At 46.0% G+C, this 23,654-nt stretch overlaps 1 protein-coding gene across 2 annotated transcripts; it reads right to left on the bottom strand.

The window, feature by feature from the left end:
* On the bottom strand, positions 1 to 23,569 carry CYB5R3 (cytochrome b5 reductase 3). 2 transcript variants are annotated; one of them, XM_075602817.1, is made up of 10 exons: positions 23,414 to 23,569; positions 16,187 to 16,318; positions 14,155 to 14,227; positions 13,765 to 13,871; positions 11,484 to 11,613; positions 9,137 to 9,220; positions 8,800 to 8,885; positions 6,313 to 6,412; positions 5,130 to 5,304; positions 1 to 2,409 (listed from the first exon to the last, which is right to left on the bottom strand). In XM_075602817.1, the coding sequence occupies exons 1-9, from the start codon at positions 23,432 to 23,434 to the stop codon at positions 5,132 to 5,134; spliced, it is 906 nt and encodes a 301-aa protein (XP_075458932.1). In that variant the 5' UTR covers positions 23,435 to 23,569; the 3' UTR covers positions 1 to 2,409; positions 5,130 to 5,131. The 2 variants fall into 2 exon arrangements, with proteins under 2 accessions (XP_075458932.1, XP_075458931.1); XM_075602816.1 differs by having other exon boundaries at positions 1 to 5,304.
* Between the last annotated feature and the right edge of the window lie 85 nt (positions 23,570 to 23,654).

Below are 23,654 nucleotides of genomic sequence, written 5' to 3'. Positions count from 1 at the left end.
CACTTTGTAATGATTTATTTCCTTGTACGTATAATATAAGGTAGAAGTACTGAATACATAAAATTGAGCCTTCGCAATTAAAAATTACAGGCTTGTTAACACAGCCACGAGGCTTCTGGAAAGCGTTGCACAGCACGTGCAGAATAACACTCAGGATTAAATATAATATCCGGTCTTTGAATAGTGCATTAAAAATGAATTATACTTCATCATTGCAAATTAGAACACATTGCTTCAAACGTGCATGCGTACTTTCTCTGGATGTTGCTGCAGAGTACGAAAGGCGCAGGTTTCAGTGGGAAATATCTAGAAGACGCAGTTTGCTTCTCTGGCTTAACACTGCCCAATACCACGGGAGCGATGCATCCCTTTCCATGGAGTTTGTGTTCTATTCATGTAAGAACGTTACAGCACTGACCAGGCCGTGCAGTTATTCTAGACCCATTAGGCAATTCCTTGGCGATTCTGGTTGCTCAATATCCAGCACTCCAGATGTTCAATGCAAGAAAATCCCAGGATTGTTTAGCAGTCATTGCCAGATGGGCCAGAACAGGCGTTTGTGTGCAATGTTGCTACCTGCGTGTAAGTAATGCATCACCAAGCCCTTCATCAGGGTTATTTATTCCCTTTTGTGCTGACGAACAGGGCTGTTCTAAACTAAAACACTTTGTTCCAGGGCTATATTGTCCTTCTTTGGTTGTCAGATGTTTTCAATGCTGGATCTACGTTGTCCAACTATGTGACCAAAAGCAAATATATCATCTTAAATTACTCTTTGGCAAGTGTTGTATTGTACAGCTTAATGGTTTGTATCACATTATTCATTTGTGATAGACTGCAATATAAAAGAGAAACCTGTTTCATGCGATCATACAAAGGCACGTCCACGTAACGACACGTTAGAAAATCATATGGAAATGAACTGCGGACCCTTTAGTAACGGAGAGCACACGGGGTGTTTACAACGGATCACTCCTGCAATGAAGGGATTAATATATTTAGCATCTGCAATAACACGTGTCTATTGCCCGCCTGCATAAGCTTAAAACCCACAAGCACTTTTTTTTTAATTGTACTCTTCAAAGAACTATTGTTATACAGAACAGAGTTACATGGGCTGCTTATTTTCAAGGTAGTTTGCAGCTCTGATACCTGGCTATACATTCATTACCATACTGTGCAAGGCATTGATTAGCAGTAAATTGCAGGACCCCTGTATACCTCAAGGGCTGTACAATTATAGGCATTTCTGCCCCACCCCCTCCAAATCAGCTTCCTAATGCCAGCCCTGTCCCACTACGCTCTTACAGTGGGCACTAGTGATTAGCACAGGCGAGACGCAGGTAGTACTGTATCTAGCAGCACAGTGTTATTGGTCAGCTCAGGGAGCAGTCAGATCCCACAATCCTCTGCAACAACAATCTCCATTCCCTCTGCACAGGGGAGAGCAGGCTGTTTGGGGGTCATAGGTGAAGGCCTCAGGCCATCTGTTCCCAACCAATGCTCTGGATGGAAGGGAGTTCAGAAAATGCTGAACTATATCCAACAAAATGCTGGAAACTAGGACTTATTCCTTAAACTGTGATAGTCACGATGAAGGCAGTAACACACGGAAACTCTTACTGCAGTCAGTGGGGCAACATTACCGTTTTATTAACAGTAGAAATAATCACATGTAGTCTAAATTTGCACAGGTCTACATAACAAGAGACACTTCTAGTGCTGCAAGAGTGTCACCGCGAGTGCAAATATGTAAGGAGTCACCTGTGGATCTGCATCTACCATCTGTTGCGCTCTTTGTCAGGATTCATCACCGGTTAATGTACAAGCTTCCTGGTCACCTCATTTATTGCTTCGGTAACAATTAACACATTGATCACCTGTAGCTACAAATAGTAATTGATTGCCGTGTTCCAAGTAACTGGTCTTCCATTTACCCAGAATCCTTCCGTGAAACAGCCCATGTAGCGTTTAAAGACCTAGATAAGCTGCATTATTACGTCATCATAAACCTTCCGATATCGGAGGTGCCGGTGACGCACGGCTGTCCAATGTAAGAAGCACAGCGCAACACTGAAATGGTTCCGTAAATAGCCAAGACATTTAATCACTAACCAAGCTAAGTTACACAAACTTGGGCAATGGTGGAAGGTTCGGCCGGATATCACACGAACGTGTGCGTGTGTTAGATTAGGTCTTGGCATTTTTGGAGATTAACAGCTATAATTTTCTCTTTGACATGGACGGGAAGGCCCCCGCATTGGAAGTAATTTCAGCTCCAGGGTCCCGCAAGTTGCAGAGATACATACTGGGAAAGTTAATTCCTGGTACCTACATCTTCCACGTCCAATCCCAATGCGGCTGCAGCTTCCTATGTGCCCGTATAAAACGTGGGAGATGTAACTGTGCCTTAAAAAAAAAAAAAAAAAGTGTCTGTGAACAGCAAGACGGAATACCGACAATCATCTTACTAAGGAAAGTGAAAGTATTTCATCCACTGTACTAAACAGGCGTGGCAAAAGCAGAGACTGTTTGCAATTACAAATTAATCTCATATTAGATGGCGGACACCTACAAATAATAAAGTGGGCATCTGTTGTAGCATTATATCAGGAAAAAGGAAGCAACAATGTCAGAACGGTACGTACAAAGAGAGCGCAGTCAGCGTGCCACGCGCGCAGGGAAGTGTATCTCGCGTTGCGCACAAGTGTATTACATTCAGCTCATCCTGTAGGAGACGTTCGTTCGTGTACACCAGGTCTGACGTGAAGACGCCCAACACACCTTGTAATTCCTCCTACAGATAAAACCGACTAAGAAACGTCTAAAAATGACTCCAAGCATCAATTTTATGGCAAAATATCTGCGTTCCCTTATACACAGCACCTCAACTTCCTGAACCTTTAAGCCGTTGTTACCAGAGGGTCAAGTAATGTATTACTGGACCTCTGACCTTGAAAGGAATTCAGTTCACGCGCACACGACCTTCCAACTACAGAAAACTGACTTTAGTAGGGGGGGAAAAAAGTTTTTTTTCTTCAATCTTTAATCAGAAATGTGTAAAAAGAAAAAAAGAAAAAAAACCACACCCCAGACCACTGTGTTAGATAACACACACATTGCACATTGCCAAAAACAAAATAAGAGTATTCCGATGGGCTCGACTGTTTAAACAGCACGCAACTCAAACAGTGCTACAGGCCACTGATGGCTTCATTACACCCGAACTAAATGCTCCGTGATGGACATTTGCAACAGAATAACGGTGATATTAAAAAAAAAACAAAAAAAAAAACCTGTTTTATATTATACTGGGAAATCCATTTCCATAGAATAAAAAAACAAAAAAAAAAAAGCAGCAACTGGAGGATCGTGAATTCATAGAAACATTAAAAACCTTTTACCGAAACATTAAAAACCTTTTACCGAAACATTCAGCTACCTTCTTCCTTGTGTAAACGTATATTATATTAACCCCTGCACCACCGAGGGTTACAAAAAAAACACCAACTTTCAAAATACAACCACTATTAGAGACTATATAGTTTAGAGATAATACAAATATATTTGTAACACATGCTTCAGAAAAGAACTCTTACAAAGCAGAGCGAGTACAAAGTGAACGTTTTGGGGGGGGGGGGAAAGGGGGGGTTTGTAGACCTTGAAGAGGTTATAGTGCAATTAGAGTGGTATTTTAGGGCAAAGAGCGAATGATTTCTACATTTTATAAGGAAAAATAGGTCAGAGTGCAAAGCGTTTGGGCGATGGGACAAGTTGTGAAGTGAACAGAGCGGTGTTGCACTAATTTAGTGTGAGTAATATTTGTTCCAATGTGATGTAAGCGCCATTAAAAAGGTGCGATCCAACCCAAAAATCAACTTGAAGCTAAAGAAAGCCGAAGAAAAAGAGCAGTTTCAAATTCTACCTTCAAATGAAAATGTCAAATAATTGTAGTTTAAATGGATTGGTGCTGTATCAGAGACACAGTGGTTTGCCATTTTGCCTCCCAGAATCCCCTGCACCTCAGTTTATTGGCTCTGCAGAGGGGTATTTAATTAAGCTTCAACCCCAATTCATGTGAATGCTTTAACCCCGTAACAGAGCCTGAATCTAGGGGAAGGGAGGTGACAGACTGACATTAAAGATGGTCCGACTGCCATATTGTTCTATCCCAGCGATCAGATATTTTCAGATTGGATCTTTGAGTAGGAGAGACTAAGACAGGAGACAAACGCAGCAATGTGGGGGGTACAAAAACTGGTCTCAGAATATAGGGCAATCCACCTGTAACCCTTTCACTAATGGAGGGGCATTAAAATGGCAAACGACCATTGGGGTAATTTCCCCAGACTAACCTGGGTGTACAGTACAGGCATACCCCGCATTAACGTACGCAATGGGACCGGAGCATGTATGTAAAGTGAAAATGTACTTAAAGTGAAGCAGTCCCTTTTTCCCACTTTTGATGCACGTACTGTACTGCAATTGTCATATACGTGCATAACTAATGTAAATAACGCATGTGTAACAGGCTCTATAGTCTCCCCGCTTGCGCACAGCTTCGGTACAGGTAGGGAGCCGGTATTGCTGTTCAGGACGTGCTGATAGGCGCATGCGTGAGCTGCTGTTTGCCTATTGAGCGAAATGTACTTACTCGCGAGTGTACTTAAAGTGAGTGTCCTTAAAGCGGGGTATGCCTGTATATATTTTAAGGCTATGCTAAGTCGCAGCAGTTTCCCCCAGTCTGGCTGCATGACGAAGCCCGTGTGTGTAAAGCAGGGGTCTAGGAAATGAGCGCAGGTGGGATTCTTAACTCTTTCACTGCCCGAGAGCAGCAAAGGGGTCACATTTATTTTTAAGATTACAAACTTTGTGATCTTTGGGCGTTTCCCCCCGGAATCTGACACACGGGGGCTTCATAAACAGCAGCCAAGCACAAAATGTTTTAATGAAGCCAGTGGGCGTTATTTAACAGCTGCAGCACATTCTGGGGTGCCAATTAAATGACCCAACTGAAGGAGTTTAGAAGTTTACAAGGCACGTGTCAGAAGCTGTGTCAGAAAACACCCTCTCTGCTCCCGGTTAACCAATGGCTGTGTCTTTCCCACTGCCTCCCTATAGCAACACACTTCTAGTAGGCAAATCTTCGGTCCTGCGGATAGCCGAGCTTGTCCAGGCTTGGGTTGATGGCATACTGGACCATGAGAGGTGGGCCACACATCAGGATCAGGGCGTCGTCGCTGGGGGGCGGCATGAAGTCTTTGATCATGTCTTCGTTGACGAAGCCTTGGCTGTAATCCCAATCTGAGAGAAAAAGGAGGAGAAGTGCGGGTGGTTAGGTGACCGCGGAAGAGCGTTTGAAGCTGCATTATAAATGAACATTCTGCCCTTGCAACGATGATCGGTGCACGCGCTCTCCTGCACCCACAGCTTACGCCGTAGACCGTCGAAATTTAAAAACGTGTAATCTACAACTGAAATAAAAAGTGTTACAATTGCCTCGTTTACAATTTTATGCCTTGAGCTTTTTTGTTTTTAAGCTACACGAGGTATCCGATTGTATTTTTTGCTGTAATGTCTGCCGCCCTTTTGCAGTCTCTGGATTACATGCGCATTAAAATCAAAGGGAAAGTTCTGGAAAATAACCAACCCGGGCTGGTAAATGTTACTTTCCAGCTAGACGGGCCAAACAATGTATTTCTGGCAGTTGATGGGGTTAAACGATTCGTTGGAAGGCTCAGATTGCACGCCTTGGGCTACGGCCCCAGTCCTCACCGTTACACGCGCGCCGGGGGGGGGAGGGAGGAGGAGGAGGAGAGCAGCTCAGAGAGTAAAGACTCAAAGCGAAACCAATGACCGTGTGAAGCAGCGGAACCCGGTTCAATTCCCAGTGTCGGCTCCTTGTGACCTTGGGCAGGTCACCCAATCTCCCTGTGCCTCAGGTGCCAAAAAATAGAAGACTGCAAGCTCATCTGGGCAGGGACTCGTGCCTGCAAAATGTCTCTCTGCAGCGCCGCGCACATTGCGCAGCGCCGCGTACATTGCGCAGCGCCGCGTACATTGGGCAGCGCCGCGTACATTGGGCAGCGCCGCGTACATTGGGCAGCGCCGCGTACATTGCGCAGCGCCGCGTACATTGTCCACGCGATACAAGAACCAGTGTTATTTTAGAACATTTGTTTCATTAATAGGGAAACCGGCGAGGGCTTTCACTCAGTAGGACTTGTAGAATGGCGCTGTGACAAGCGGAACAATGCAAGTCGCATTCACATCCTATACATGCACATGGGAGGAGCAGACAAAGAGTCTTACCTGCAGGAGCACGGTCCAAAGTGTACCAAAGTTTGAAGCGACTTGAATGGGCAACTTGGATCTCCTCAAGTTCATCTCGTAACAGGATGTCTTTCTCCGTCTGGTGGAGAGAGAAATACAACGTTAAGTGGGGAAAATAAAAAAGGAGGAAAAGAACAGGGTGACTGGGACCCATTCAGATTCTTAAAAAAATTAAAAATAAATAAACAAATAAATAAAAAACACTTTGGCTCAAATATATTTCATGTTAAGGCTTTCCCCATAGGGCGGGGTTCTCAACTCTATTCCCCAACAGGTCAGGTTTTCAGAATATCCCAGCTTCAGCACAGGTGGCTCAATCAGAGGCTGTCTGTCTTCGATGAGCCTCTGATTGAGTCACCTGTGCTGAAGCAGGGAGGAGGGAGCGCAGGCGGCTGGAGGACTGGAGTTGAGAACCCCTTTGCCACAGGGGAATGAAGGGCAAAGACCTGCGGCTGTGCCCCCCTGCGGCTGTGCCACCCTGCCCCTGTAATATTAGTATGCATAAGATGCAGGGGAGGGGCCATTCCCAATATAAAAAACTGGTGTTATTTAATATTCCATTTCCCCGTGTTTTGGCCCAACAGAGGAACAGATGTCAAGTAGAAATATGCGCTGCGCATCTTATTTATTCCCAGATTATATGACCCACGGCCGAGCCACGGCACGTGCAGATGTAGCCCGCGTTATCGCAACATGTGGCGCGCAGCAGGACAACGCGCCAGCGGGAGATGCAGCCATTACCTCGAGTCAGCCGCATGCAAGGGCGCCATCACGACTGGGCACCGGCGGGAGCGCGCCATAGCGACTGGGCACCCGCAGGAGCGCGCCATAGCGACTGAGCACCCGCGGGAGCGCGCCATAGCGACTGGGCACCCGCGAGAGTGCGCCATAGCGACTGGGCACCCGCGGGAGCGCGCCATAGCGACTGAGCACCCGCGGGAGCGCGCCATAGCGACTGAGCACCCGCGGGAGCGCGCCATAGCGACTGAGCACCCGCGGGAGCGCGCCATAGCGACTGAGCACCCGCGGGAGCGCGCCATCGCGACTGGGCACCCGCCGCTGGTTGCAAGAACTTTGGCTACAGCCGACTCCATGAATCCCAGGTTCCCAAGAACTTAAAATGTTGACCCCCTGGAGAGGGATAGTCGCGGAGGCGGCCGCAGCCTTACATCAGCCGGCATACCAGGGTTTCCTTTTACACCAGAATATTTAAACGCCACATTTCTATAAACAAAACGGGACAGGCTTTCAAGGACAATTAACGCCCCAGTAGTGTTGCAGCCGGCCATGACTAATTTACTTTCCATAGATATACCCGCGACCCACCCAAGCTGCCTGCAAGTAAATAATGCAGCCCCCCGCCTGCGATGTCTCCCCTTTCCCGGCTTCGTTACAGCTCGGGGTTAATTAATTCTGTAAGACCTGCACATCCCAATAAGTAGTACTCGGTATTTGGATGAGGCCGCTCTGCAGCCTCGGACACACAGTGTGGACAACCTGGCAGCCTGGAGCGCCCTCTGCTGTTCTTGCACAGAATACCACACCCACCACGTTTCTCCCCATCCCCTCAGCCACGAGTCACACTGCATTGGGTCAAATTAGAACAGGTTGGGCAACAGCTCAACCTGTCCCGCTTAAAAGAAGGCCAGTCAGCACTGCGCCACGAAGCAGACAGGAGGGGGAGTGGGGGGAGGGGATATAGGGGAGGAGGGGGGGGGGTCGGGAGGGAATTTTAAGGTGACTTCTTTACCTGTGCTGCCCACCTCCGTTCTGCTGCCCTGCGTTACATTTTTTTTTTTTTTTTAAAAAGCATCAAATGACGCTGCGGACGTCTCACAGCAGCTCGTTGTGACGGTGCGTTACCATGGTAACGCGACGGTGACGTCCACGGCGCCATTTGCCGCTGGATTCTGAAGGACAAGCGGCGCAGTAGAAAGGAGGCGGCAGACACAGGCAAGTGTCTAAGGGGCGGCGAGTTTGGAAATCCGCCGCCGGGTGCATGGCACGGTGTCATTACCAAGTTGTAGAGCACACGTGAAGAAGAGACTCGCAAGGTTTTGAAAACTAGAATTTCATTGGCACAGAACTTAGGTTGGTCCCGGAAAAGGTAAAAAAACAAAACGTCGTAAATCTTCAATCCCACGTGTGACAAGTGTGTCCAACGCACTTATTCCGGTTCCAAAAGATAAGCCTTTCGTGCCGTGAGCAGCCCCACTGCGGCCGTTCGGCGAGATACGAGTTCTACCCGCCAGGAAAGCGCCGGGCTGACCACAGGCCGGATTTTGCCTGTATTGCGACTGCTGATTAACCTCGTCTCAATGTCCGTTTATCCCTCAACTGTAAATAAGATGAGAATATAGATCTCGCCTCCACGTGCGTGTCCGATGCAAACCGCTGTAACTACGCGGGTGCCCTCTCCTGCAGAGGTGACGGGAAATCATATCCGCGGCCTCCGGCCTCACCTACCTGGTTAGCAAAGAGCAGGTAACACGTGGTGCGGTCCGACGGGTCCTTCATGACGGCTCGGATCAGCTGCAGCATCGGGGTTATTCCTGGGGAGACAAACAGGACTTGGATCAGGGGGCAGCCAACTGCAGTCCTCAAGGGCCACCAACAGGTCAGGTTTTCAGGCTATCCCGGCTTCAGCACAGGTGGTTCAGTCGAAGACTGAACCACCTGTGCTGAAGCTGGGATAGCCTGAAAACCTGACCTGTTGGCGGACCTTGAGGACTGCAGTTGGCTGCCCCTGACTTTGTCTAGACCAATGAGAAGTAAATAGGATCTCGCCATCTCCCCAACATACCAGTTCCACCCGCGATCATTCCCAGGTGTTTGACCTTCTTAGTAACTGGTGGAGATTTCTTGTCCGGGCGGATTTCAAAAGTGCCTAAAAAACAAAAACAAAACAAAAACACAGGGACGATCATTCAAACGCGTAAATCTACACAGGTCAAAGTCCAAATACCAATGAAGCATATGATGGCAAACACACCCAACCCGTTAAAATGTTGGAAACGACCTCGTTATGGAGAGTAGTAGGTGCAAGGAGTAACCTTCCAGCAGAGTTATGGTACAAGGGACACCTGTAGGGTTGGGACAGTCACAATAAACCCTGGCTGAGGTTTCAAAACAAGGAGAGAAACGCACAAACTTTTTTTTTTATTTGTAGTCGGTGTGTTTGCATCGAAACGGGCAGCTGTACATCAGCAAGAAGAGACCGGTACAACGTGGGACCCGTGTCATAACTATACACCTGAACCCCTACTAGTGCACGAAGGGCGTACGGTGCAAGAAAAGGGCCACCCCGGGATTCCTTGTCGTACACCGCACGTTATTGGCCATGGCGCGGATTTTAGGGGCTGTACGCGATCAATCACCGCTCTGAAGAGGGCGCAGTCCAATCCGACCCCCGCTACACCGCCCGAAACAGAACGGATCATGAGATGCAGAAGTGCCGGAGGGTCCGTGGTCATGGAGGTGGGCACGGCCCTCTGGCACGGAAAGGGTTAAAGCAGCAATCCGTGCCGCACAACCTTTTTTTAATAAGCTTAAAACCGAGCGTTCCCAGGGTCAGGATTCCCGCGGCCAGGGGAAAGCTGCAACGTCAAAGCTTTCTCTTGGCGATCCCGATAGCCACGTTTGTTTTTTTTGTTTTTAGAGAAACGTTTTTCAGAAGTGTCCCTGGGCGTGTGGAGAACACGGGGAGAAACACGGGAGCTTATAAAACAACCGTTACATTGCATGTTCCGAATAGAGAAAGGCGGCAGTTAGACGCACACAATATAAAAAGGTCACTGACCATTTATTGGTGAAACAAGAGGGAGTGACCTTTATATTATATCGTGCGCGTCCAACCTCTTCCTAGTCGGATTCCCGCCGGTGGCAGAGATGGGGAACCTGCCAGACAGACTGCACCAATTCTCACACAAGGAGTGCAAGGCCAGGGTATCTTTCTTGTACATTGTATGTTCCCGTCATCATCTGTAGGGCGTTTAAATCAGTGTGAATAACAAGTCGAACGAGAAGTGGCAACATGGCAGCGCCTTCTACTTCCTATTTTATAAATGTTCAGAACGTGAAAATGGTTTTCAGAGACACGTCTTTCTTCCAGCCCCAAAGCTGCAAAATAGTCCAATTTTATTCCCCAAGAAAGTAAATTGAACCAAAGTATAAAAGCGAACCTCAGCTGGTCCCAGATTAACTCCGTCCCACCTGCTCTGCTTTTTGTGTAGGGTAATCAGAGACCGTGCCTTAAAATCAGTTGTACTTCATGCAACTCTCCAGTGTGCTAGATCTCCGTTTCTTAGGATGTTAGAGGGTCGGCTTTGAACAGGATCCACGCGTTATCCAACGCAGGACGGCCATTAGTAACAAAGTGTCCGTCTCCAACAAAAGCCCCGTTCTGATCTTCTTGGCAACAAGATCTGTTACCAATCTCGGTTACATAAATAGCTCAACTCAGGAAATGGTGTCGTCACGAGGGGGAAACCTCGGATATTTAAAAAAAAACTCCCATTAACCGCTCGAGCTCCAGGTGGCACGGAACCATTTACAAAACAATGTCACGGGAAGTCCCGCCGAAGACAAAAAAAAAAAAAGTCTATTGATGACAGGCAAGTGTTGATATTTGGTAAATAATATTTCTACCGTTTTTATAATAAATATTGTATCAACCTTCAGAAATTACGGGTGCACAGCCAGGTTATGGCTGCAATTCCGGGTGCAGCAGGAGATAAGGATGATGGCATCAAGTCCCACCAGTGCCGAGGGGCGGCGTTCTGGGCACGAGGATTCTGTGTTCCTGACAAAATGCTAATATTGTGGCTATTACACATTTGTAAGCAGATGGGCGCTTTACTCTGATTGTGAACCGGATCTGGGTGAATAGTATAGAACGTTTTAAATGCTGGACCAGCGGTGGCCAACTCCAGTCCACGAGGGCTACCAACAGGTCAGGTTCAGGATATCGCTGCTTCAGCACAGATATCTTGACAACCTGATGGAGCCCTTGAGGACTGGAGTAGCCCACGCCTGTGCTGCACTGTAACAATAAGGACTGAAAACAGTGCAACTTAAGAGAAAACTCGACATTTCGTGGTTACATGGCTGGTCACTCGTGTGTCAAACAGCTCTGCAGATAAAAAGGTTACCTTTCCCCTTGTAGACCAGCAAACCGCTGGGTCCCCGAAAATCAATGGTATCCTGTAGCTTTAGGCTCTCCAAATACTGAGACATCTTTCCTCCCTCTGGGAACTTTGGATGGATGTTCTTAAAGTAGATCTGGAATAGAAAAGACGTTTTAAAAGCAGTTTATGGCTGGAACAAAAGCGTGGAAAATTGTGAGAGACAAGTTCTGCTCAAAAGACTCACATCAGCAGGTGGGCTGTCCCCCCCTGCACTGCCCCCCCCCCCCCCGTCTCAGCTCACAATACTTCGTAAGGACCAGATCAGCAGCTGGGCTGTCCCCCCCCTGCACTGCTCCCCCCCCCGTCTCAGCTCACAATACTTAGTAAGGACCAGATCAGCAGGTGGGCTGTCCCCCCCTGCACTGCTCCCCCCCCCCCCCCGTCTCAGCTCACAATACTTAGTAAGGATCAGATCAGCAGCTGGGAGGTCGCCCCCTGCACTGCTCCCACAGTCTCAGCTCCCAATGCTTAGTAAGGACCATGCTAGGCTGTCGCCCCCTGCACAGCTCTCTCCCCCCCACCCAGTCTCAGCTTACAATGCCTAGTACAGGGCTATAGTTCTGCTTCAGACACTAACCTTTCCTGACCTTCCCCCTGTGGTGGATGAGGGACCTCCCATAGTTTATATACGAACAAAAGAACTGCAGCCCAAGTGGTAATAAAGAGCCGGGGATGTCAGTGTAAGGCCACGCTTTTAGTTCCAGCGACGTCGCGTCAAAACAAATGTATTGACGCCATCGCGTGTGCTTATAGTAGGAGAGACGCGGCAGCTTGGTCGCTGGAAGTCGCTTCAATTTGATTTTTCCATCAACCGCAGCATCGCCGGCATTATAAGCGCAGCCTAAGAGCAGAGAACCTTCCAAAGGAGGGAGGAAGTTATAGGATACATTGGAATTAGTAGTGATGCCTTCTCACCTTCATACCCCTGATGAAGTAAGCCACGCTTACGAAACACGTAGGGTGATTGTTTGCATCCTATGCCTGCTGATAGACAGGTTGTACTGCTGTCTGAACGCCCTGTGGCCATTTGCTGCCCTACTCTTTGAGAATCAGCGTGTGAGAGCAGAGGGATCTCAGAAAGGCAGTATCCATGCGAGTCAAGCTAGCATAGATCACCGACGGCTCGCATGACGTCAGAGCGGAGGAGAACCAGGAAGAGAGATTCCCCTGCTGACGCTGGGCTGTACAAGTCGCAAGCGGACACCGATGGGATCAGCTGGAATACTCCGGTGGAAGTCAGACCAGATGGTCCACGGACTGGAGAACAGAGGGGCTCAGCCAAAGGGACAACCCTGACAAACTAGAACCAGGTTAAATATTGTGCCAGGCATTTAAAGGATGGAATAATGTGCGAGTGGCGCGAGTGTTTTATTACATTTTAGTTATCATATGGATCTGTACTATGTCCGTTTTATCTTCATATCAATATTGAGACAACTTCAAAATAATTGCACCCACTCACCTTCCAACGGTGACAACGCTAAAGACCAGTACTGCATTGCGAGTTGCATGTTTGCATTCAATGTATGTCTCTATGTGCACTGTATGAAGGGTGAAAATAGAAATCCTTTACCCGTAGGGTGTACAGTAGCACCCCAGTCATGCGGCGGGTTTCGTTCTAAGGACCCGCCGCAAAGCGAAAATCGCCGGAAAGTGGAACCTGCTATTTTTGTTATGTGCGCATGTGCAACACCGGCAAAAGCCCCCATTCTGCACATGCGCGACCACGGACCGGCCCGTCCTGCGCATGCGCAGACATGGCGGCCCCCTTCTCGGTACCGCCGGATAGCCGAAAATGTGGGGCGCCGAGAAGCGGGGTCTTGCTGTATTCCCGAGAACTCTTTAAATCAAAGGTTTATCTCCCGTGTTTGGCGTCATTAACAGTTGAAGTCCGATTTCTACCCTATAGCTTTATCCTGTTTAAAATCGGTGGGGAATGTACCCGAGGGAAGCACTGAATATTTGCACTGTATTGTACAGTATAATACTATACACCGGTTTATTTTTCTTGATTTGTCACATAATTACTGAGCACTGATTTGTGAAGACCAGCTCCAAGGAGGACAAACGTAGGGATCTGGACAATCCTGGCTGCAGGAGGTTGAGAGGTGGTTACCGAAAACACACGTGTCACTGTATATGTATATTATCACAATTACGGCATTCCACACTAAATACACTTGTTTGTATCACGGCATTTGGGGTGTAGCGCCGAGGTTGTGCTTTTTCCCCATTGCATTCTCACCTTCACAACAAGATCCACGAAGCCTTTATCGTCATCGCTTGACACTGGTGTGTAAGGCCGGACCACCAAGTTCTCATCAATCCTGGCAGAAAGGTACAGGTGCTGGCCTACGAATCAACAGAAACAAGGACCATTAGAGCAGGTGGCGGTCCTCAACGTGGGTGCTAGTGAAGAGTTGTATTGGACACACTGGCACTGCAAAAGTAAATTTTTTGAGCAGGATACATTTTATTGTACGAATATGAATTTATGAGGCTACAAAAAGATCTTAAAAAAGGTTAAAAAAAAAAAAAAATAAGGTAATAATAATAAACCTATAGCCAAGGCCACTGGATTTCTTAGTGGCTTAGTGTGTTTCTTATGTATAGTAGGGAAAGCAGTGTTGCTTACCGATGGGGAGACCCAGAATATGTCCAGGAGATGGCAGGGCAAAGCGAAACCTTCTGGTGTCATGGCTAACCACCTAGAATTGAGAACCACCGTGTGAAAAGAATATTAGGTTCATCAACATGTACAAAATAAAAATAAAAATGTACCAAACGCAGGGTTAATCTACATCAACAAGTGATCACACCAATTATCAATGGGAAAAGCAGGCCATTTCACTTCGCAGATCACTGTGACGTCACAACCTTCGGGTGTATAAAGTCTAAGAGAGATAGGAGAATACTGCATTTCCATAAACCGGCTTTGTATAACCCTACAACAATTTACAGGACTCGAATATAAACAATTCTTACATTTCAACTAAGAGCATTTCCGTGAGACTGGGCAACAGCGTGTCGCAAGAAATGATGAGTCTGTAAACTTTGTTCAGATTAAAAAAAATATAAACAACCTGAATGCAACAAGCTTGGCCTTCAAAAAAAAAAAACCCCCTCCCCTTCAGATGCAAGTATGTCAGAAAGCAGGGGGTCCCCAGAGCAGATATTAACATTCGTCAGCTCCGGGGACCCCCTGCTTCAAACCTAGCAAAAATAAAAAACGCCAGAAGAGGTGGAGCCACTTTAAAAACAGATCTAAAAAATAGCCATCTTGATTAATACATTTATAAAAATGTTTTACCAGGAAATACGTTGAGTTACCTCTCGTTTTCAAGCATGTCCTGGGCACAGAGTAATGATGTCAAATGTCATGGTTACAAATACATGGGTACATTTGTTGAACAGGGTTATACATTAAATATGAAGACATTGTATGAACAGTTAAAGATAATATATATTATAGGCGTATGTAACAGAGACCAGATTAAAATGTGAGACCGCTTTAGTTTTGAAAGAAACCTAGACAGGTGGAGGCTGTGAGAATTTCCGGGAGATTGTTCCAGTTTTGGGGTGTACGGTAAGAGGAGGATCGGCCGGATACTTTGCTGAACCTCGGAACCATAAAAAGTCCCTTGGAGTCAGATCTCAGATGATACGTGCTGCGTGTGGTAGGGGTGAGGAGCTTGTTCAGGTAGCTGGGTAGCTTACCCAAGTAGTATTTGAATGCAAGACAGAAAAGGTGAACCTTGCGCCTAGACTCAAGTGATGACCAATCTAGTTCTTTGAGCATTTCGCAGTGGTGTGTGCTGTAATTACATTGGAGAACAAAGCAGAATATGGAATGTAGAGGGCATCAAGTTTGCCAAGGTGAGTTTTGTATATCAATTTTCTGTTGATGTTTAAGAGGTACATCGATTATTTATTGCCCAGTTACACAATTGTCCCAAATGCAAAATATATAGGAAGATCCGAGATGGGCTTTGCTTTGTTTATGTACTTTAAAATTTGGTATTTAAAAAAAAAAAAAAAAAAAAAAAAAAAAAGAAGGTGTTGCATTTGGTACAGATGCAGCTTATTAATAAAAATGGGGTGCAACGTGCCGATAAAAAGGTCTATTCCTACAAAAAACCACCACACAGTGACCAGCTGAATGTATTACACATTCTTCAGAAATGTCAGTCTGTGTCCCCCCTCCCAAACTTTGTTAAATATTATTTCTGTATTCTATTGTTGATCTAATTATGTTGGTTTTATTGTCCACCGTTTCCTTTTTTGTTATGTATCCACCCCTCCCCCCCCCACCACACCACACCCTTAATATAATTGAAAAACAAGAATTGTTTGAAAAAAATGTTTAAAAAAAAAAAAAAAGGCAGTCACTGATTTATAAATAAACTTTGTTTCGGGACAGACAATGTCAATGAGCGAGGGACGCGCTATCCCAGAATCCACTGCGTCTCATCCCGGCGGTTTGTCGTCTCTGCCTCCCTAGACAGAGCAGCGACATCCTCACACCGGAATGAAACCTTCATCCCATGTTGTTATCGGCCATGCTGTTCTATCCCAGGCAGCCACGGTTCAGAGATTAAGAGCAGAAAACGGATCTTTAGCATATTTTGCTAGAGTCACAACGCCTTATTGCAGAGTCAGACGCTTACCTCTTTGTCAATGAGCCTCAGAGGGTATTTGATGTCTGCGCTCTCTAGTGTGATGGCGGGGGGAGGCGTCCCAAAGAATCTCCGGAAAATGGCATAAAGCACGAACAGTGGATACCCCACAACCCTTCCAAGCTGAAATAAAACGCACATGTCACGGTTATTATGGATCAGTTTGCTTTTTGTACAGCTGACAAGTATGTTTCATATCAGTTCATGGGACGACATTACAGAGCTCAACAACATTTCATAACGCTTTTCTCTCAACGCGTCACAATTATAGTATAGTGTGACACACACACAATTTTGGTGCAACCACTAATTTGCTAGTGTGGTGGGGGGGGGGGGGGGTGTTGAGGGACAATCAATCCTTTTCACAGTAACTCATCCATCCCGTATAATACTCTGGGTCCCATTTACACCAGGGGTGGCCACCTCCAGTCCTTAAGGGCTTCCAACAGGTCAGGTTCAGGATATCCCTGCTCCAGCACAGGTGGCTCAGTCGTTGACGGAGTAACCTGTGCTGAAGCAGGGATATCTTTAAACCCTGACCTGTTGGTGGCCCTTAAGGACTGGAGTTGGCCGCTCCTGACTTACAGTCTAATTCAGAAAAGCAACTCGCCAATTACCAAATGGTGCAATGCACAGCGATTTCATTAAGGGTTAATAAGCGCGTGCCGGAGAAACAATTCCATTGTTACAGTGATCAGGGTCAAGTTACAAAACCTTAGAAAATCCCCCAAAGTGGCTTTTTATTTTATTCTTTTGGAGGAGTTTAAAAAAAAAAAAAAAAAAAATTATAACATGCTTTGTTTAATATAAAACTTCTGAACAATGTTGCAGCCGGGTGCGGGGTAAAGATAAACTGTGTTAGAAAATATATGTAAGGGTCTGGAGCGCGCGAAAAAAAAGCACCTTCAGCCAAGATCACCGCCAAGAGAAATGACATCCATCTCGCTCAGGCTGCGTTGGCCACGTACATACAGATTGTCGGGAAATATTTTAAGTACAAAACCCGTCTATTCTTAGCTTGAATCCCACATCAGAGAAGCTTGCGGGCTCGGCCAGAGGGTGTGGGCATATAGGGGCAATGATTTATAATCCACCACATTCATGGAGCCTGAACCTTCAGTTCTCTACCCAGCAACAGTCAAAAATAAAAACCTTGAGATCTACCTCCTCTGCAAATATTAGAGAATACAAATTATTATTTTAGGAAGTAAAGCTATTAAACCAGTAGACGTACCCCCCAATACAAAGAACATGCAGCCATCAAATAGGCAATTCAAGTGTGATTTAAAAATATATACAACCTTTGATTACCTTTATTGAAAACTAATTACCTAAGCTGCCACACATCAATTAGTTTTCCCCTACAAATCCAAAGATCCTGTTTCCTTGGGTTCATTAAATGGCTGCCTTTCGGTTTCAATAAATCCAGTCAGTGTAACTCAGCAGCTACAATGTATCCTTATATTACCACGGCAACATTTTCTATTGTTACTGTTTGCAGCTCAAACTGCTGGGAACAGTGGCAACAAATGATCAAACAGGAAAGTGTTGCAAATATCTTGCACTGCTGGGGAGGTGGGATAAACCTGCTATAGAAATCAAAGGATGCTCGAGATATTGGGGGGGGAGGGGGAGGAGGGGGAAACAAAAACAAAAAAACACAACCCCTCCTTAAAAATGGCAGAGAGTTGAAGTAATGGCTAATACTTAAAAAAAAAAAAAACCTAGGATATTGCTTGGATTGCCTCTAAGCTGACCGGATGTACCCGTTTCACCAGGTCAGTACCGGTTTTAAAGCGCTTTTCCTGAAAGGCCAATTAAAACGTCTAATTTGTACCAGTTTTGAAATGGCTACAACAAGCGTTTGGAGCAGCAATTAAAAACAAACAAACATACAAATGAGACGTTTTCGTATTTAAAGGCCCTGGCAGCGCTGCCAACAGGGAGGGGCGAGCTCTGTAAGTCGTACCCAACTTCTGCAGCACCAAAGGGGGGGTGCGCGCGCGCGCACACGCGCCGCGCTTATATAAGCGCACGCGCCAACACATTTGTTTTGACACGACATCGTGTCGCGGTCACTATAAGCGCGGCCTTAGTCATGATTTGCCACACCCAGGAGCTTTGCTCCGAGCTGCAGCGCGGCTCTGCTCGGGACACTGGGTTGGGTTGAAGCGACACCCATAGGGGTTTCTCCCAGCTCCGCAGAACCGCTCTGCATCTGTCTGACCTGCAGCGCCCCGGGAACTCAGACTGTCACCACATAAGCGACCCCTCCCTCCTGCAAAGCAGCCATTTATATAGCGCTGCCAGGAAAGTGCATGGCCTCCTGCAGTCAGTGACACTTGTACAGTGGGCACACATACTTACATGTATTTGTGCCCGATACTACTATACAATGGCTTGCAGATTCATTTCTCCAATTGTTGATGAAATACATTTCAAATAATTGTCACACTCAGTTTGTCACTTTAAACAATATGATCACTTTGGCCTTTAGCGGTGAAATCCGGCATTGGTTTTGAAGGTATGGTGATCAAGCAATGTTCTCCGGGACTCGTGACAATTTGCAATGGCTGTAATTTGCTAAACTGCTTTATAACTGCACTTTTGAAACCCTTTTTTGATTTGTAATACCTACAGTATGTTATTTCGGGGGGCTAAACCCTTCACTGCAAGGCCATGCTGTTTAGAGTCAGGCTTTGGGGTGACAGTTTGAAAACCAATCCCACACTATGAAACTCAGGCTGCAAAAATAAAACCTTGCCATTCTCTCCCCCCCACATACCAGGATATTTTGGGGCCACGTTATCTTCTGTAGTATAGACTTATACCAGGAGATAAGCGGCAAACTGCCAGCAACCCGTGCAGCTTCGCAAAGAGTACAAGTGCAAATAGTCGTTCATGGACCAGTATAGAACAGAACATGTCTAATTTAATGGATCTGCCTCACCAGTATTTAAATAACTTGCATTTTGGCTTCACTTCTGTCCAGAAAAATAAATAAAAAATTCCATATTATGTGAAAGTCTCCCAGCTGCTGGAGAAGATGTTAGTCCATCTCATTTAAATGGGGCTGGATTCTGCTCCAGCACATGGAAGGTGCCTTACAGTACTGTATATGGAATAGAGGCGTGTGCTCTTCTCTGGGAACGAGAGGCTCCAGCTGGGTTTCTCCAGTATGGAAAGAATTACTGTAAGAGTCATTCTGCCTCTAACAAAGATACACAAACAGCTGCGGCCAATGAGAGGCGTGAAAGCGCAGTTTGTGTTATGAAATCAAGGCTTGGAAAGCCGGGATACAAAGTACCAGCCCGATAGCTGCCCCTACAATCAACACCGTTAACCATTTGTGTGTCGGAAGGCCCGTAGCATGGGAGACGCGGTTATGTGACCGCTCCATCACCGATGGGATCCCAAGAGAATCACAAGTTTACGAGACATGCAATGAGCAGGCGTCTTATGGAATAACACCACTTAGTAAATATGGCCCTCTGTGTTATGACTTATCTGGCACAGTCTCAAGGTTGGTAAAACATTTTAATACTGTATCAACGTTAAAAGCTCCCTTACAGAAAGGCTCAAATTATTCAGACCGTCGCCAGCCAAGAACAAATCTACAGATCGCGCCAGGAGACAGCCGCCCTGCAGCTCCACGCGGTGCGCACGACACAGCAGGTATGTGCGCTGGTATTGTTTTTTTTTAATAAAGTTGTTTTTCCAGGCGCGCGGTTTCCTGTATAATCACGGCCGTACTTAGCGTTCCCCCAGTATAGGGAGACACCTAGTAGGCCATTCAAGTTACATAGGTACGGCATATCTTTAGAGTGCACGTATACCTCCCCACGGAGGCTGGGGGGGTATATCTATACAGTGAGATCCTGTAGATGCAGGCATGATCGTCTCGTGTATCAGCCGTACTTCCAATTCCTCTCATTAGTCACTGTGCCCAGAGCAAATAGCAGAACTCGCAAATGTATGCTGTAAGCCATCGTTATACGAGATTTAATGTTATAGGTCATGTGGCTCAAAATAACAGTTACCAATCTGGAAAATTGTTCAGTTTTCCAACGTTATGGCCGGATCTTAGCAATTTTTCCTGTTCTTGGGACCAAGGGGAAGAAAAAAAAAAAAAAAAAAAAAAAAAAAAAAAAAAGTTTAGGTTCACTTTCCTTCTTCTCCCTAAAATATGCATTTATTCCAACGGCCTTAAACTGGAATACTTTCGCAGAGACGGAACATCAGATGTCTGAGGCTGAAGTAAAATTAGCAGAAAAGTCCAAATTGCAACTCTATACAACATATATAGGTACAAGAGGAAAAAATAAAACTCAGAACTACAATATTATAAGTCATTTTTTGCCATGCTTCATAAGTGGAGATTAGAGATCATGATAAGTGATTAAATCAGAAGACACAGGCTGAATTCTTGCACAGTACTGAGAGGGGCAATGTAACTCCCCATCTGCTGCATCTCTCTAACTTCACGTATTCCATAACCGCTTTCAAACCTCAACGCCAAATCTCATCTGCAAGGATCTATGCCTCGCCATCGAGTCTAGGGGGTCACATTGTGACAATGGCCAATAAGCCGGCACAGAGGAGAATGGGAACCAGAAATGGTAAAAATGATCCATCGGAAATACCGATATAAAAACTGCTCATGTCTCTGTATATCGATCACCTGGTTTGCCATCCACAGCCCCAGCAGTGAAATACTCTTGTGGCACTATGAGGATTAATCTATAGCTGCGGACTCTGCCGATTGAGGTATTTCTGCTTTAATTATTTTTTTAACCTCGAAGTAAATAAGGCATTTCAGCCAAAAGAATCCCCCAACCCCATTACCTGCTAGTCCTGGTGCACACAGCTGCAGAGGGGTGTTTGGTAATGTCCCGGCCGCACCTTACTCCCCCCCTCTACATAAAGTCCTACAAACACAGCTGCATTGTTTAGTAACAACCCTGCAATATTTAGCAATTGTTTTTCTTTAGATAATATAAGTGACTGAGATAGAAAACAGTGCAAAGGCTGCTTAGTATGTAATAAATACACATTCAAAATGGCGCCAATCTTGCCTGAATTGTTAGAAAATTACCTTTTTTTTTTTTTTTAAAGGGAGCAATTTGACCTGCACATTGGCTTAACATTTTCGGTGTGAAATGTTCTAAAATTAAATAGGCAAATATTGCCTGGTTCGCAAACTTCTGCAGAAATGTTGCAAGCATACAACGGTCGAACTGCAGTAAAAAAAAACATTAAAGTTAGAAATTAACACTCCATAAAAAGCAGTGTGGGTTTTGGGTTCATTTGACATTGTGCAATTGTATAGAAAAACAAATTGTGCATTTTATATGTGCAATTTGATGCATATATTTTATATATGTCGTAACATAGCAGTAATGCATGCCCAATAACCACACACGGAAAATGTCACACCTTTGCATACATATTTATATTATTCACATGTTTAACTTTCTCATGATGTTTGCCCCAAGTTTGAAGCTAAATGAAATAAGCTTAAAAATAAAAACATCATAATATAAATCACCAAGTTATTATCCCACTAAGGCCTTCCCTTCAACTATTTGTGATCGTCACTTCCCACTGCTTAATATATAGCACCAAATAATAATATTAGCCCAGAGTATATTTGAGTATGAAGACTTCTTCATTTGAAAGAAACATAACCAAAACATCTGCAAGAAGTGACTTAAAAGGGTCTTGATGACCATAACATATTAAAAGCCATGCGCCAATAGGTACCGTAGTCCAGGGCCAGATTTAGGGGCGGGCGGGCTGGCCAGGCACTTGTCTAGGGTGTCAACATAAAAAGAGGCACTGCTGGTCACCTCACAGCCCTTCTCAACTTCCTCCACCACCCGATTTCCCCAGCCGCAGGGTCCCGACGCTCCGACACCTCCCGTGAGCACACGGGACACCTCCAAACCCCCTGCCTTGCACAGGATATTAAAAAAATATGTGCCCCGGCTGCAAAGCAGGGTGCCCTGCTGGGCTGGCGCACGTACAAACGGTGTTAGAGCGACAGCACGAGGTGCCCTGCGGCTGGGGAGACCCGAGAGGCAAGGGCATTCGAAGACGGCGGAAGGTAAGCAATCCTGGCAGTGGAGCCCCCCATCCCGGCACGGGGGCAGACTAAAAATTTGGCATCCCTGTAAAAATAAAACATTTTTTACAGGGTCTCCAGTCCGCCTTGGAAGCAGTTATGTCTCGACCCGGAACTTTCAGAAGCTCCACAAATACTGTTGCCCAAAATGTCATTTTAAATTCGTTGTTCTAACCGAACGCAGTAAATGTTAATTATCATTTTAAATAATTTTTATGGAATAGGTAGCTTAAAAATAAATCTGATATTTATAAAATAAAAGCACAAAAAAAACCAAAAAAAAAAAAACCCACACTATTACAGCATGGAAAACTGGAATTAACATTTCCTAGCAGTGATATCGCTTTAGGAATTTTCCCATCAATGATTTGCCACAAACCGCTTGAACGCCGTCTCCTGGGTAATAAGAGAAATCAGATATACTTCATAACATCGAATTCGATGATGATGTTATTTGTGTCTTTGCAACAACAAATAAGGACATAGATAAATAAAAATGTCTGTAGCAATATCTGCAAAATTCCAATAAAATATTTGATGTTCAATAAAAACACTTTCAAAATGTGACCTTTGTGGGTGTGGCCCCCAATTTAGACTTCGCCCAGGGCTCAAAAAATTACACAGCTGATGACCTCACCCTGATCTCCCGGTCTTCGAACCAATTAGAATGCAAGCTCTACAGCAGGGGTGGTTAGCTCCTGTGCTGAAGCAGGGATAACCTGACCTGTTGGTGGCCTTTGAGGGCTGGGAGTTGTCCACCCCTGCTCTACAGGCAAAATGCCCGCTCTATGCCAGACTAACACCCTCTAGCACATATGTACTACCCCGTAGCCATGCTGCCCACTCTATGCCCACCGCACGTGCCAGGTACACAGAGGAAACAACGTCAGGGTGGGACAGTGCCTCTGTGTCTCCCCCACGCCAGGCCCGGGCCCGGAGAGCTGGGGAGGTGGGTGTGGCGGAGCAGGAAGAATGTGTCTTTTCATGCTGTCATGGACCCTGCCTGGGGGGGGTAAATAAAGCCATGCATTCCCAACCACCCAGGGACCTGCCCCGGGAGCCCAGTGACCTGCCCCGGGACACCCCCCGCTTACCGTGCTGAGCTGCGCCCCCATTTGGAACGTTGGGATTCAGGAGACACGAGAAACAATGACACTAATTACTGAACGTTCCAAATTCTAGAACGCAGCGCGAGAGCAGCCTTTCTCACACACTCCTCCCACCTGCCTCAAGTGGATTGGAGCACCCAGCTGCCAATCATCACTGCGCAGGGTGATCACGCCCCACCTACCCTCGCGAGAATGTCCCCCCCCCCCTTCCCCCCCTGTCACCACG

This window comes from Ascaphus truei, chromosome 5 (genome assembly GCF_040206685.1).
Source record: "Ascaphus truei isolate aAscTru1 chromosome 5, aAscTru1.hap1, whole genome shotgun sequence".
NCBI classification, from domain to species: domain Eukaryota; kingdom Metazoa; phylum Chordata; class Amphibia; order Anura; family Ascaphidae; genus Ascaphus; species Ascaphus truei.
The sequence above is the reverse complement of the archived record's forward strand: the minus strand, read 5'-3'. Positions and strand labels throughout refer to the sequence as shown.